Raw genomic sequence first — 12038 nt, 5'->3', positions numbered from 1 at the left:
CACGCGGGGGGGGGATTTCTGTATACTCACGGTACCAGCGGCAGAGGAAGGAGCAAAGATGGGGTTTGCGTTTTCCTCCAGCCAAGGCGCGGGGGCAGAATGCAGCAGCAGCGGCGGGTCGATCAAGCCAGCAGCAGTTGCGCAGAGAGTGCACAAAGCGTGTCTCAGCTGCTTGGTCGGACGTCAAAGCGTGCGCTAGAAAGGTTGCGTGCAGAAAAGACGCGGCAGCAATTTCTGGCAAAGGCACTTTGGCAGTGGATGCGACAGGAAACGTCGATTGTTTGCCCTTTGGCCGGACAAGCTGGTCTCGCCCTGCCGCAAGCGTTGGATTGGCGGCGCAGCTGGGTCGAATCAAGTTGTGCGCGCGCTGCTGCTTGCTTCGGTCAGCGTTCGTGACTTTGCTTTCAGCTGTCCGTTTATGTCTTGGCCTGCTGAGTGGTGCCGCTTATGCGTCCGGTCAGTGCCCCTCTTTGCGAGGGGCCTGGAGCCGCTTCGGGCGTTGGAGCAGTGTCGGTCGTCCAAAACGGACCAACCTTGCAGAAAGAGGAGAATGCGGGGCAAGCAGTTCGCGAGTCTAGAAGCGGGCCCATGGCTGGGATCAGGCTTTCGTCATCGCAGCGGAGTCAAAAGTCACGCATGGCGAAAATTCAGCGTCGAGACGGACGAATCGCATGGGGCAAGTCGAGCGGTCACGAGTGCCGCTCATGCACTCACGACTTAGGTCTGCTGCTTGCCTGCGGCGGAAGCGTAAGAAAACAAAAATCCGCTCCCCCTTCGCTAGCCTCGTGCTTCATGCAGACGGACCCTCGCCTGGAGGTACGGCCGGCCCCTCTGCGCTCTTGCTGGCTGGCGGCACCATCCTCCCCTCCGCCCGCGCATCCCATTTTCGGAGGGCCAAAAGACACGACGAGCACAAGGTGCAGCCTTCTCGACTGCAACGGCTTGCCCATGACGGGCAGCTAGCTAGCCGTTGATTCCCCGCGCATTGGAAAAAACAATGAAATCGTTTGAAAGCATGTCACAGACTCACACTCACGACGACTGCGGTGACTCGTTTGACTCCACGCACCGCTTTGCCTACCACTACTCCGTGACTCGCGATCAGGTACAGGTACGTGAACGTGTGCCCGTGCTCACAGTCGCCAGAGATTCGAGAGACAAGTATAAACGACTCCCGGCTCTCTCTCTCACACACACACTCCCTCTGTGCCCACGATCGGGCGATCAAGCTGTACGATCGGCGTTGGCCAATCAATCGCCGCGCCGCAAAGCAGCGCTCACACTGTGCGTGCGTGCGTGCGCGCGTGTGGTTATATCGAGGTGCTTTCTTCCACCCGCAGAGAAGGGCAAACGAAGAATCGAGTGCTTTGCAGCAGCCAGCCAGCCAGCCATGCTCCGTTGTGACGTGCGAGCGGCATTCGACCTGCGGAGGCAAGTGCGGCTACGTGCGGAAAAGAGCGACACTGCATCAGCGGTCCAATCTGAACAACGAGACTGGCATACTCACTCGAGCATGACTGGTCGCGTCGAGAGGTTGTCAAGTCGAGATTCATGCGCCAATCAAGGCCGGTACTCGAGCAGAGTTATTGATTGTGAGCTGCGTTTGCCCCGCAGGCGCGCTCTGCTGGCCTGGCAGCGTATAGGAACATTTGTGCACCTCACGTGCAGGCCGACCCCACTCGAATGCACGTCGTGCTTGCGTGGAAGTCCAAAGGAGTGTGAAAGGGCCATCGTGGTTTCTGGGGCTCCACGTCTGATGAAATCGTGAATCTGATCCCATGACTCGTCTTGGGCCACTCAATTCCTCCAATCCGACAATCTTGTGACGCATTTGGGCAGCGCCTTCATCCAAGCCAGGCTGGCATGCACCTTCTATGTGCCATGTGGCAGCCGCCCGCGCTTGACCATCTTGTGATCGTGTCACTCGTGACCGTGACTCAGAATCGAGTTGGTATCGAAGGTGGCATCGCGGCCCTCAAGACTTTGGCCATGCAGCTGCGGCCAGAGCCTAACCACTGAGTTCGAGCATGGCTTGTTGAGCGTCTCTCAGTCAACAATCGCAAGCTTCGGCATTTGGGCTCTCTACTATCACGCCGAAATCACAACATCAGGGTTAGGCATCTCACGATGAAATCGAGAGTCGTTTCGTTTGCCTCGCACGTACGCTGGACCGTATTGTGTCACAAGTAGTAATGGGTGCGCACAGGCACAGAAGGGCTGAAGCCCCTCGAAGAGACTTCGGATCGCCCGACCTGCAGAAGCACCACGGCGAATCGCAAGGCCCAAGCGCAAATTGCGGGAGAGTTCTGTAGCGCCTCCCGCGCGCACCGCACCATGCACGGCAGTATGTACCTTGGCTTCTTGCGTGGACCGAACAACGGCAAATGACCATCCGAGGTTCTCAGCAGTAGTAGTGTCACGAATTGCATGTTGGGTACCACACACGAAGAGCTCGGAGACACAACAGAGTCTCAAGGATCACGAATCGAGAGTTTGTGCTCAAGCATCCCCAGGAGAACGACTCAAAGGCTCGCTCGCAGAATCCGCTAAAAGGGGTGAATGAATTGCGTTGCATCGTTCCGTGCCATTATCACATGCGCTACCGCCACATGGTTGCTCCTTTAAGCCTATACAAGCTGAGCAAGTTGCGTCAGTTCTTTACCCTGCTCCGGATAGTCCTTTATAAATTGCAATTGTGCGCGCGAAGCGTTCTCGCTGCAAATTTGGGCGAATGCCGTCGTCAGCTTCAGCAACTTCGATAGATTGACTAAACGGGTCAAAGGCACGCAGTCTTACTCACTATGTGATCGCATTTTCAAGCTCCTGGTAAGTCCTCGCAATCTTGGCAGACCTCTCAAAGAAGCCAATCGCATCTGTGATCTTGCCTTGCTGCAAGCTCAATTGCGCCAATGTGGCAATGGCGGTGTCGCAATCAGGATCCTTTTCCAAAGCTTGCCTGCACAAACGCTCAGCAGTGGGCATATCCTGCTGCCATTGGAACAACGCCAACGCCTTGTTGATCATGGGCAGCACGTTCGAGCTACGCTCCTTGTCCTGCTCAATGGCAATCGCCCTATCGAACTGCGCGACTGCCGCCTCGAACTTCTGCTGATCCAATAACAGCTCTCCGTAGTAGTTGTGGGCCTCGCTAGACCCGTTGAATACTTTGAGCAACTTATTGAACTCGCGCATGGACGCGTCTGTCGAGTTGCTCTTGTACAACGCAACAGCGTGCTGGACTTGGCTGAAGATGAATTTGTCGTCCAGCTGAGTGGACTTTTGATAGTCCTTGATTGCCTCTGTATATTCGCCCAAGATGAAATGCACTTGGCCACGATGATAGTAGATGTCCGGATCCTTTGCATCTGCACGAATTGCCACCTCAAAGTCGTTGAAGGCTGCGTCCTTGTCCGACAGCTCCATGTGCACGGAGGCCTTCTTGACCCACGTCTGCGCGTGATCAGGTCTCAAAGAGGTGCTCCTTTCGAGGTCCTCGAGCGCTCCCGCCGCATCACCAATGACAAATTTGAATGTTCCGCGCATGTTCAAAGCCATGGCCTCCAGCTCTTCGGTGCTGAGCTTGTGTTGTGGGTCATCTTCGATTAGCGATTCGTTGAGCAGCGAAAGAGCGTGGGGGTAGTTGCGAGCGTCGATAGCGTCATATGCCAGCATCAGCTGGTTGTCAGCCCTGCTCGGGGCAGCAGGTAGCGCTGGGCGAGGCTTTGGTCGGAATGCTTCAAGGTAAGCAGTGACGAAAGTGGGAGAGGGAAGTTTTGGTTCTCTCGTTCTCAAAATCTCCTTTGCTTTGCTAGAAGCGATGGTCTTGAGCACTCGCTCCACCGAGTCGACAGCGCTCTGATCCGAGAAGCGCCCAAGAATACCGACCGCTGTGAAGTCGACCAGGCTCTTGAACAGCATGCCTCGAGCGGCCTCGCCCTCTTCGCCTTCTGCGGATGCGGCTCCACCAAGCTGTTCTTGAGCGAGAGCCCTCCTGTTGAGCGCCTTGACGTATGTGGTGTCGAGCTTGAGCGCCTCATTGCAGTCGGGAATGACATCTGCTGGCCGTCCGAGATTGGAATAGCACGCAGCTCGATTGCTGAAAAACACGGCTTGAGGTGCCGCGGCAATCGCCTTGGTGTAGTGTCCAATAGCGCTCTCAAACTCTCTCTGCGAGTAGGCCTTGTTTCCAGCGACCTTTAGCTTCTGCGCAAGGTCTTTTCGGCGCTGTTGAAGCAGGAGAGGCTTCAGCAATCAGCGCATGTGTGGCGATGGCGTGCACCAAATTTGTGCTCTCACCTCTTCCGGCAATCGCTTGATCTCCTCTACGGATAATGCGAACAAATCCTCTGTGATGCGCCGAAAAAGCGCGGACAAGGATGAGCAGGCCGCTCTGCATTGCACATAGCCAGCTCTGGCGATCCAGCCGATGCTAGGCAGCACGACATTGCTGATGCTCTTGACTCACCGTCTGAGGCCTCATCTAACAGTGGACCGTCCTCTCGGTCCACCGCCGACGCCTTCTTTGCTTTGCTTTTCTTTTTCTTTTTCGCCGCGCCTGAAGTGGCCTTTTCGCCCTTTCCACCTTGCTCCTCGCCTCCTCCAGGCGGCCTTCGCGGCCCAGAAAGGAGGTAATAGACTCCAGCGCCGCCCACGGCGAGCGTGCTCACTCCCAACGTGATCGCGAGCGCTCTATTCTCTTCCACCCACCGAGAAATAGAGTTGGCGCCGCGCTGAGCATTGTCGCCTGCACGTTGGGCAGCTCGAGAAGCAGCTTCGCCAGCTTGTTGCGCGGAGTTGGCTGGGGCCATCGTTGGTCGATGTCTACTGTCTCACTTCACAAGAAGGGATCGTAAGCTCGACTCGTGTGGAAGCACTCCGTGGCGACCTCTCAGACCGTTCGCAAGGAGCGCAAGGGTGAGCAAAGAGTCGCGAGCAGTAGCTAGGCTCAGTCGCTTGTGTTGCTACGATCAGCAGCTACGACTGGGCAGGGCAGGGGATGCGTCTAGAAGGAATGAGTGGGCTTAATGTGCGCCGGAAGGTGGACCACGATCTCGGATGCTTCCTTGAGATGGCAAAGCGCAAGAACAGCTTCTATCACCCACCCGCGCTATTGTCAGCAGCGATCCGCGCACGCATCACGCACCTTCAAAGGAATTTCTGATGAGACCGCGACGACCGGCGGTGCACGCAAGTGGAGCTGCCTTCAAAGTCTCCCACGTGGCAGATTCTCTCACGTGACGTCAACGGGGGCGCCACTCAAGATTCTTGATTCCATGATCGGCACGCGGAGACTCATCAGATGCCAAGGTCATCACCGAGACTCTGAGCGGAGAGATCAGAGCTCTTCATCAAGATTTTGATTCACGACTGTGACTCAGCACGTCGCCTTGCATTCAGGATTCGTGTTTGGTCAGCTGATGCTCAGCAGGCAGGCTGAAAGACGCTTGTCGTGATCCTTGCTTGAGCTTGAAAGTGAGGGAGATGCATCACGCGCGCGCGGAAGCTTGTGTTGTGATGATCGCGAGGCTTCTGCTGCCGCGGTGAGTGGCGAAGACGCGTCGTTCATCTACAGCAGACGAATTCGCGAGTCGATGCTGCCGTATACTGGCTATACCGGTACACGCGTTCGCTGATGATGATGCAATAAAAGTCAAGATTGACTGGTGTGTATAAGCGTGAATAGTGCATGGCGATCAGCTGAGCGCGAGTCATTAGTCTGAGTCGTGAGTCTCAGACAGTCTTGGCTGGTCAGTGGAGAAAGCACGGTGCGTGACGCGCGCAAGCTCATCATCAGCGGTGCAACTCATTCGCTTTGGTCGGAGCTGTACAGGTGGGGAGCCCGCTGTGTTTGCTCCGTCTGATGAGTGTGAGTGCCTGCGTGGAGGAACATTCTCGCTCACACTCATCTGAGACGTAAACCAAGATTTCCTCTTCTCTCGACTACCATCTCCAAGCTTCACATTCTCACCCATCCAAGCGAAACTCCCTCGATTGGCGCTCACACCTGTGCGCTGGTCATCATCCACGCTACTGTGCCAAAGTCTCACCAACCCAAAACCAAAATCACGCCCACTCACACCCAAATCTGAACACATGGCCATGTCAGACAACGAAGCGCCCGCACCCAAGCCCGAGGGCGGTGAGCAGCTGAACATCAAGGTGAAGGATGGAGATGGCAACGAGGTCTTTTTCAAGGTGAAGCGCAACACCAAGTTGGGCAAACTTCGTCGTGCCTATGCCGATCGTATGGGCAAGCCAGAGAACACTGTCCGTTTCATTTTTGATGGACAACGTGTCCAGGATGATGACACTGCCGAGTCCGTGAGTGTAAGAGCCATAGAGAGCTATGATTTATGCCTAGCATCCGTCGTCAGCGAGTTGGGTGCACAGGGAGCTTCACCGCTCTCAGACGGAGGGAAGGGCAAAGAAGCGCCACCAGGTATGGACTGTGGCGCATACATCCCACTTGCCCCTCCATTGCCGCGACAGTCTGTCATCTCGATAGGGCTGCGACATTGCGCTTTCCTCGCCACCGCGTCCGAGCTATTTGCTGACTTGATGCTCCTTGCGCTCTGCTCTTGCCTCATCCAGCTCGAGATCGAGGACCAAGATGAGATCGACGCCATGGTGGAGCAACTTGGCGGTCATTGCTAGCTCTGGCGCACATGGACAAGAAGGGATGATGCGCACTTCCCATCAATACTCTTCAGTAATCACGACACAGAAGTGCAGGGTACTGCATAGGCTCGGAGGGCGAGTATGATGGGGTCTTTAGTCGTCGAGCACCGATGGGCGCCATATCAACCAGTCAGCCGACTACAAGAGGCGTGGATGGATGCCTTTCTTGCGCTTCAAGCCCATCCTCGAACGACTCGTAGCCATCACCAACAAGTCGTGCGCCACAGTCCCTAAACACCAGAGTGCAACATCTCCACACACAGACTCGCCCCCGTCTCTGCACAAATTCTTCATCCCACACTCATCTCTCGTCATTCGCCCTCGTCCCCTCCTTCAATGTACCATCACGCCCGCTCTCCCGCAATCTCACCAGCAATGTGAGGTCTCATCGTGACGGCCGTCGTTCTGGTTCTTCGCGTGACGTGTGAACATTGGCCATCGTTTCCCTCGACCGCAAGTGACATGGCTCTTGGACAAGTGCACGATCGCAAGGAGTACAACGCTTTGCCGTCGGCTGGTCACAGACAGAACGGAGGCCGCGCACTGCCACTTTCACACGACCCAAACAAGGTGCACAGGCTCACGACTTGCAAATTGCAGATGATGGAGTAGACAGAGGCGCCCCCCGCACACGTCGGAGAGCGCCTCCAATCAAGGAAATGCGGATTCAGAAGTTGGGCTACCTACAAGACCTACGTCCGCTTCCCTCATCTTTGCAGCGGCTCTCTCCTCCGCCGTTCTACCTTCTGGGTCCACGATGGCTACAGGTGTAGAGGCAGTGACCGTGGGTGTATTTGGAACTGTACCTCTCGGTGATTGAGGCGGATTGGGCGCAGTTTTGAGGGAAAGGTTGCTCGGTGCACCAGGTGCACGCCTGACGCTGGGCAATCGAGCAAAAGCGGCAGCCACAGCTGTGGCCGAGGACGGCGCAGCTGTCTTCCCGCTCGCATTTGTAGCCGTCGGAGTGAAAGTGTCACCTTCTGCTGCGCTCGCTGAAGCTGCAGGAGGATAGGGCCAGCCCCAAACATCAGCGACGAACTTCGCAATGTCTGGCTGAGGTTGCCTGCTCTCGCTCTTCTTGATGAAAGGGTGTCCCAGCATCTTGTTGGGTCCTGGACGCTTCGCAGAATCCTTTTCCAAACACCTATCGATAAAGTCTTTCAAAGCTTTGCTCCACTTGATTCCGGCCACCTCGTCATCTTGTAGCTCTGGCGTTGCCATGCTGAGCACGTACGATAGCAGATCGATGGGACCCAGCGGCGCTTCGCCTTCTGGAGGAAAAGGGAAGCGGTTGGAAGCCACTTCAAGTATGGTCAAGCCTAGGGACCACACATCGGAGTTGATGCTGTACGGCAAACCTTTGATGCGCTCAGGCTCAAGGGGGTCCAAGTATTCGGCTCGTCAGTCAACTAGAAGCAAAAGCGATCAGTCTGAGACGACCGCACCACTCACTGCCATGTAATAGCTTGTACCCGTAAAAGTGCCTGCGATCGAGTTGATCAGCTCTCCAGACACACCAAAGTCGCACAATTTGAACTGGCCACTACGCGTGACGAGGATGTTGGACGGCTTGATGTCTGCAAGAAAGTCGAGCGGAATCGGCCGGTAAGCGCACTGGACATCAACCCACTGTGTTAAATGGCTCGGCCTTACCTCTATGGATGATTTTGCGCTGCCTCAAATACTCCAAGCCCTTCAGTCCAGCTTCCGCGACCTTGCCCAGCACCTTCTCGCCTGTCCGACCGTTCCTCTTCTTGACCATCTTGTATATGCCATCCAAGCTTCCGGCTTCGCACTGCTCCATGCAAATGACGATGCTCGTATCCTCATCCGACAAGAAAGCGCCATAGTAGCGGACAATATGCTCGGAATGGCATGTACGATTGAATGACAGTTCTCGAAGAATTTGTCGATGAATCGCAGGATTTGGAGACGTGCTGATCGTCTGTCGAGAATCGAAGAGGCGAGATATGCATTGAGCATCAAAATACACGTGCTAGGATGAAGCCAAGGACTCACCTTGATAGCCATGACTAGACCTGTGGGCGTGTGACGCGCCTTGCTGACTTGTCCGCTCGCGCCTTCACCCAACCTTCCAGTGACGACAAGATTGCCCTTCAACACCCACTCTGCGGGCTCGCTGCCGTCGATGCCCGGAGCTGTCACGCAACCACTACTGCTCGTTTGACTAGTCACGCTCGTCGCGCTGGCGGTACGGTGATGTGCTGGTCTTGAGCTGCCCGATACCGGAATCGCTAAGCCTGATGAGGAGTGAGGTGCAGCACCGATGACTTCCCTACCATCTGTCCCGCTAGGCGCACCGCTCGAGCTGCCCTGGGTCGCGTCTAGAGAGACGCCCCCTATTGCTCTGATCAGATCGTTGGTCAGCGCTGCAGAATTCTCGGCATGAGGAACAGTGGTTGGGTAGATGGTCTGCAGAGCTGCTGTGCTGTACGAGCCGGGCGCCAATCCATCTTCCGTATCCAAGAACGGAGGCAAGCCCATTCGAGCTTCATCCTCCTCTTCCGGGGCATGACTGGACAAGCTCGATAAGCCGTTCGAGGTGGGAATGGACAATGTCAGACCTCCCAGACCTCCACCATTCGAAGCAGCGCCGCCATTTTTGCTTGCGGCTGGGCCTGCGCGACGGGTAGGCAGTCGGATAAGCAAAGTGCCAAAGACTGCGGCATCTGTTCTAGAGAATTTTTAACAATCAGCATGACTCACGAGGTGCTGCCAATGAAAGCTTGGGAAGTCCAGCCTTCTTTGGCGCCCTGGGTGGGATGACGGATAATGAAGAGGCAGGTGCAGGTGCACCTGGATCGTACGGGGATGGCGCTCGATCGGTGCTACGATAGCTGGGGCCTGCATCGCCGTATGACGACATGGCGATGAGTTGAGGCGTGATGATGATCCTCAAGAGCTGAGCAGCGACTCGAGTGGAGTCAGGAGGTGGAAACGCTTGCGTAGATGGAAGGATCTAGTGTTGCTGCTAGCAGCTAAGCTCGCGGGCAGTGATTCAGCGTCAAGAGTACGATACCGAGGGATTTGCAGCTCTGCAGGCTGAGCAGTCCTCGTAGCCACAATGATGGAGCAATCAGGAGGCGCTGCTTAGACAGCGGAGAATGAGGATCGTGACAACAAGTCGAGTCGCGAGCCACAGAGATCGTGAGTCATTCGCCGTTCGCCATTCACAGTTCCGATCGAGTGTTGGATTCAGAACAGGCCCTACGCGGCGGTGCAGGTGCAGTGTACGTGCGGTGCAGCCGTTCGAGCGTCACGTTTCGTCGGGCCGCCTAGCTCCCACGAGCAGGGGCGCCTCACGCACACTCACGACTCTGACTCACGACTGCTGTTAGCTTGTTTTTGACGCGTGTTGCACATGTGCGCCGCTCAACGCGAGGCTCTGATCAATTACTTACGAGTGTAACCAAGAATTAACGATTCGCAATCCAAGATTGTAATCCAGTGGGCGCTAACCTCGCAATAAGGGAGCTTTTAATTCGACTCGCACGAAAGAACCTCGTCCCGCGGCCACGGCGCTTGATGATTTTTTTTTTTTTGCAGCGCAGAAAGCAGAGGCGTACAGCGTAGCGCGCATACTCGATCGAAATTGGTGCGCATGCGGTCGGCACCTTTCTCCTCCTCTCCTTAACGCTTAGTCTCCAGACAAAGGAGATGGAACCCGCTCGATCAAAAAGCACCGGGTGTTGATGTACGTATCCTTCCTCTACAGGTGGGATGGATCGGGACCGGGAATGCGGACTTCCCTTGGGAGGTTGCATTTCCATACTGGTCAATGATCTTCCCGGCCGTCATACTCGAGCGGTGATCAAGTTTTCTCCGTTTTTGGAAGAACGACGACGAGGCTTGGGTGGGGTTCGATGACAGATCGCGCCTTCGTGCTTTGCTGGTCAATGCGTCGAATCCCAAAGCCTCGATGTACATTTGCTCCCAATGCCGCAATAGCTTTTCGATGGCGCTGCTCAAGATTACAAGGACAGAGCCTTCAGCATACCCCTTTTCCAAATTCGCTGCAGTCTCCCTCCATGCATTTTTAGTCGTGACATCATACACTCGACGATCCATTCTCTTACAATTCGTGAATGGAATTCTCGATTGCTATTGATGCAGCTCTTGAAGCACTTGCACCGCCTCCAGCCAATCGTCGACTCTGACGAGTGTATGATCTCTAGCTCGTCTCCTCCCACTCCTCCTCTCCTCCAACCACGCGTTCATCTCAATCAACCAATCCGGCTGCTCAATCCTGTTCAATATCTCCTTGAGTCCCTTTGCCTCTCCCATGACGATGCCCAGATCCGCACTCAAAAGGGCATTCAGATCCGTACCGCTATCCCCAGCATACACCGTCAATCCTTTCAAAGCCCTCTCTTTGCGAGCTTGCAAATCGATCGAGGCCGCTTCGGCTGCTTTGTGCGTCGATGTTCGAATACCGCCGGATGAGGAGGTGACGGAGGCCGATTTGGTGAGCCGACCAGTGCCTATGCCTTGAGAGTTTAGCTCGACTTCGTTGGCGTGGATGCTATTGGGCACCCAGGAGAGGTGGTGTTTTAGGCTGCCTTCGATGAAGCGGGCTGACCATCTGGACCGGTAAAGATGGACGAATGTGCGATTAAGAGCGGCAGCATAAGATGCATCGTCAGCAACTCCAGACTAACGACGTGCTTGTGATGTTTGTGACGAGCGCTCGTGTGCAGTCAAGTCTGGAGCGACTCTTTTGACTCGTATGCACATGCACATGCTCATGCTCTTGCCTCACCCTACGCTGATGATGTGCACCTCTGACTCGTGTCCGTCGCTCTGCGCCCATTGCGCTAGCTTATCCACACCTCTTCTAAGCTGCACCCGAGTTGCTCTTTGCAGCAGATCAGACTCCAGTGCGCCTCTAAACAGTCCACCCTGTTCGATCCTCTCTTGACTCTTCAGCTCCACCTCATCCAGACCGTCCAGCCACTTCAGCTGCTCGTCCAACGTGCACGGCTCGGCATGCTGCGATTTGTATGCTGCGAGATCCGCAGAGTAGGCGGAAGAGTAGGTCGAAAATGCTGCGCCGTGCGGTTGAGAGCCTTCGGGTGGTGCGATGAGGGAGAGCGTATCGTGGCATGTCAACGTCTCGTCCCAATCTAGCAGTAGCAGCATGACCGTATCGTCGTCGCCAACAGCGCGGCTAATTCTGCATCTGTCTTGCGCTTGCTTCGCTACAGCCTTGTATGCCGAATTCGCAATTCGTTGTGTGCGCAGAGATCTTAGCAGGACGTTGAAGATGATGGCTGCTGATGCTGATGCTGAGGCTGCCATGGGGCCTGCGTGCGGGTTACGCGTGGGCTCGAACTGACTCG

At 55.6% G+C, this 12038-nt stretch overlaps 5 protein-coding genes across 5 annotated transcripts; 1 reads left to right on the top strand and 4 right to left on the bottom strand.

Moving 5' to 3' along the window:
* Window positions 1–2070: 2070 nt before the first annotated feature.
* Window positions 2071–2509, bottom strand: IE81DRAFT_208224 (hypothetical protein). The gene has a single exon (XM_025510948.1). It carries the CDS (start codon window positions 2390–2392, stop codon window positions 2123–2125), a length of 270 nt encoding a protein of 89 aa, XP_025372368.1. The 5' UTR covers window positions 2393–2509; the 3' UTR covers window positions 2071–2122.
* On the bottom strand, window positions 2398–5103 carry IE81DRAFT_320389 (putative mitochondrial precursor protein import receptor tom70). The gene is made up of 4 exons (XM_025513014.1): window positions 4466–5103; window positions 4297–4346; window positions 2801–4224; window positions 2398–2715 (listed from the first exon to the last, which is right to left on the bottom strand). The coding sequence occupies exons 1-4, from the start codon at window positions 4806–4808 to the stop codon at window positions 2628–2630; spliced, it is 1905 nt and encodes a 634-aa protein (XP_025372367.1). The 5' UTR covers window positions 4809–5103; the 3' UTR covers window positions 2398–2627.
* Window positions 5104–6008: 905 nt separating this feature from the next.
* Window positions 6009–7078, top strand: IE81DRAFT_320386 (ubiquitin-like protein). Its single transcript, XM_025513013.1, has 2 exons — window positions 6009–6321; window positions 6592–7078. Exons 1-2 carry the CDS (start codon window positions 6094–6096, stop codon window positions 6652–6654), a joined length of 291 nt encoding a protein of 96 aa, XP_025372366.1. The 5' UTR covers window positions 6009–6093; the 3' UTR covers window positions 6655–7078.
* A 181-nt stretch (window positions 7079–7259) lies between these two features.
* Window positions 7260–9878, bottom strand: IE81DRAFT_320385 (Pkinase-domain-containing protein). The gene is made up of 5 exons (XM_025513012.1): window positions 9406–9878; window positions 8698–9317; window positions 8332–8623; window positions 8131–8255; window positions 7260–8052 (listed from the first exon to the last, which is right to left on the bottom strand). The coding sequence occupies exons 1-5, from the start codon at window positions 9563–9565 to the stop codon at window positions 7330–7332; spliced, it is 1920 nt and encodes a 639-aa protein (XP_025372365.1). The 5' UTR covers window positions 9566–9878; the 3' UTR covers window positions 7260–7329.
* Window positions 9879–10351: 473 nt separating this feature from the next.
* On the bottom strand, window positions 10352–12029 carry IE81DRAFT_320383 (hypothetical protein). The gene is made up of 2 exons (XM_025513011.1): window positions 11459–12029; window positions 10352–11281 (listed from the first exon to the last, which is right to left on the bottom strand). Exons 1-2 carry the CDS (start codon window positions 11995–11997, stop codon window positions 10801–10803), a joined length of 1020 nt encoding a protein of 339 aa, XP_025372364.1. The 5' UTR covers window positions 11998–12029; the 3' UTR covers window positions 10352–10800.
* Between the last annotated feature and the right edge of the window lie 9 nt (window positions 12030–12038).

The sequence above is a fragment of the Ceraceosorus guamensis genome (genome assembly GCF_003144195.1).
Source record: "Ceraceosorus guamensis strain MCA 4658 unplaced genomic scaffold IE81scaffold_6, whole genome shotgun sequence".
Classification (NCBI taxonomy): Eukaryota; Fungi; Basidiomycota; class Exobasidiomycetes; order Ceraceosorales; family Ceraceosoraceae; genus Ceraceosorus; species Ceraceosorus guamensis.
The sequence above is the reverse complement of the archived record's forward strand: the minus strand, read 5'-3'. Positions and strand labels throughout refer to the sequence as shown.